This window comes from Galeopterus variegatus, unplaced genomic scaffold (genome assembly GCF_000696425.1).
Source record: "Galeopterus variegatus unplaced genomic scaffold, G_variegatus-3.0.2 Scaffold10665, whole genome shotgun sequence".
Lineage (NCBI taxonomy): Eukaryota > Metazoa > Chordata > Mammalia > Dermoptera > Cynocephalidae > Galeopterus > Galeopterus variegatus.
Window position 1 is genome coordinate 21,810 of NW_007736776.1, and position 846 is coordinate 22,655.

Sequence of the window (846 nt, forward strand, 5' to 3'; positions counted from 1 at the left end):
CTTTGGCAGAGGAAATGTATCTGCATCTAGGAGCTCCTGGTGGGCAGATGTGATGATACAGCCTCCCAGGTTTGTGTGCCTTGTACCCTCCAGGTCCAACTTTTCTTGGCCACCACATTCTATAGAGTAGAACCTTAGCAAAGGATCTCTCCTTAGCAAAAAGAGGGTCCATTGTTCCTTTCTCAGCCATAAGTATACCACTGAGCCCACTCAAAGACAAAGCAAAAAGCCTTAGGCACTTTAAGCAGATTATGAGCCATAATAAGTCTAGGTTATTCTTTTAAACAATAGCCCGTTAATCTTAAGTGTTTTTGCCTGTAAACTGAAAAGTCAAATGTCAGAAACTGTTGATTGAGAAAAACACTGGTGTGTGTGAGTTTGTGTATGTGTGTTCAAGCGTGTATGGATGTGTGTGTATGTGTGTTTTGATGATTTTAATTGAAAGATTTTCATAATCTTTCTCCTGGGAAACAGTATTCAGTGTTAGGTACACATTTTTGGTATAAGGCAGAAAAAAATTATTTTTTTCTAATGTGAAGTTCAAGCTGGCACAGGTGACCTGGGTGAGACAGGCCTACCCGTGCAGGTGTGAAATATGAACGAGGTGACAGCCACACCTTTTTCCCTGCAGGAGCTACAAGTGCACTGCGCGGAGGGGCAGGCACTATTGAACTCAGTGCTGCACACCAGAGAGGACGTGATCCCATGGGGGATCCCCCAGGCGGAGGACCGAGCTTTGGAGTCTCTCCGGCAGGACTGGCAGGCTTATCAGCACAGACTATCCGAGACCCGAACTCAGTTCAATAATGTAGTGAACAAATTGAGGCTGATGGAGCAAAAGTTTCA

At 44.7% G+C, this 846-nt stretch overlaps 1 protein-coding gene across 1 annotated transcript in view; it reads left to right on the forward strand.

The window, feature by feature from the left end:
* The window catches only part of LOC103610144 (nesprin-1-like), a gene marked incomplete at its 5' end in the record, with an annotated part of 32,568 nt that overhangs the window by 17,918 nt on the left and 13,804 nt on the right, over positions 1–846 (forward strand). Inside the window, 1 exon segment of the mRNA XM_008594369.1 lies at positions 632–840. Within this exon segment, the coding sequence (XP_008592591.1) occupies positions 632–840 (209 nt within the window).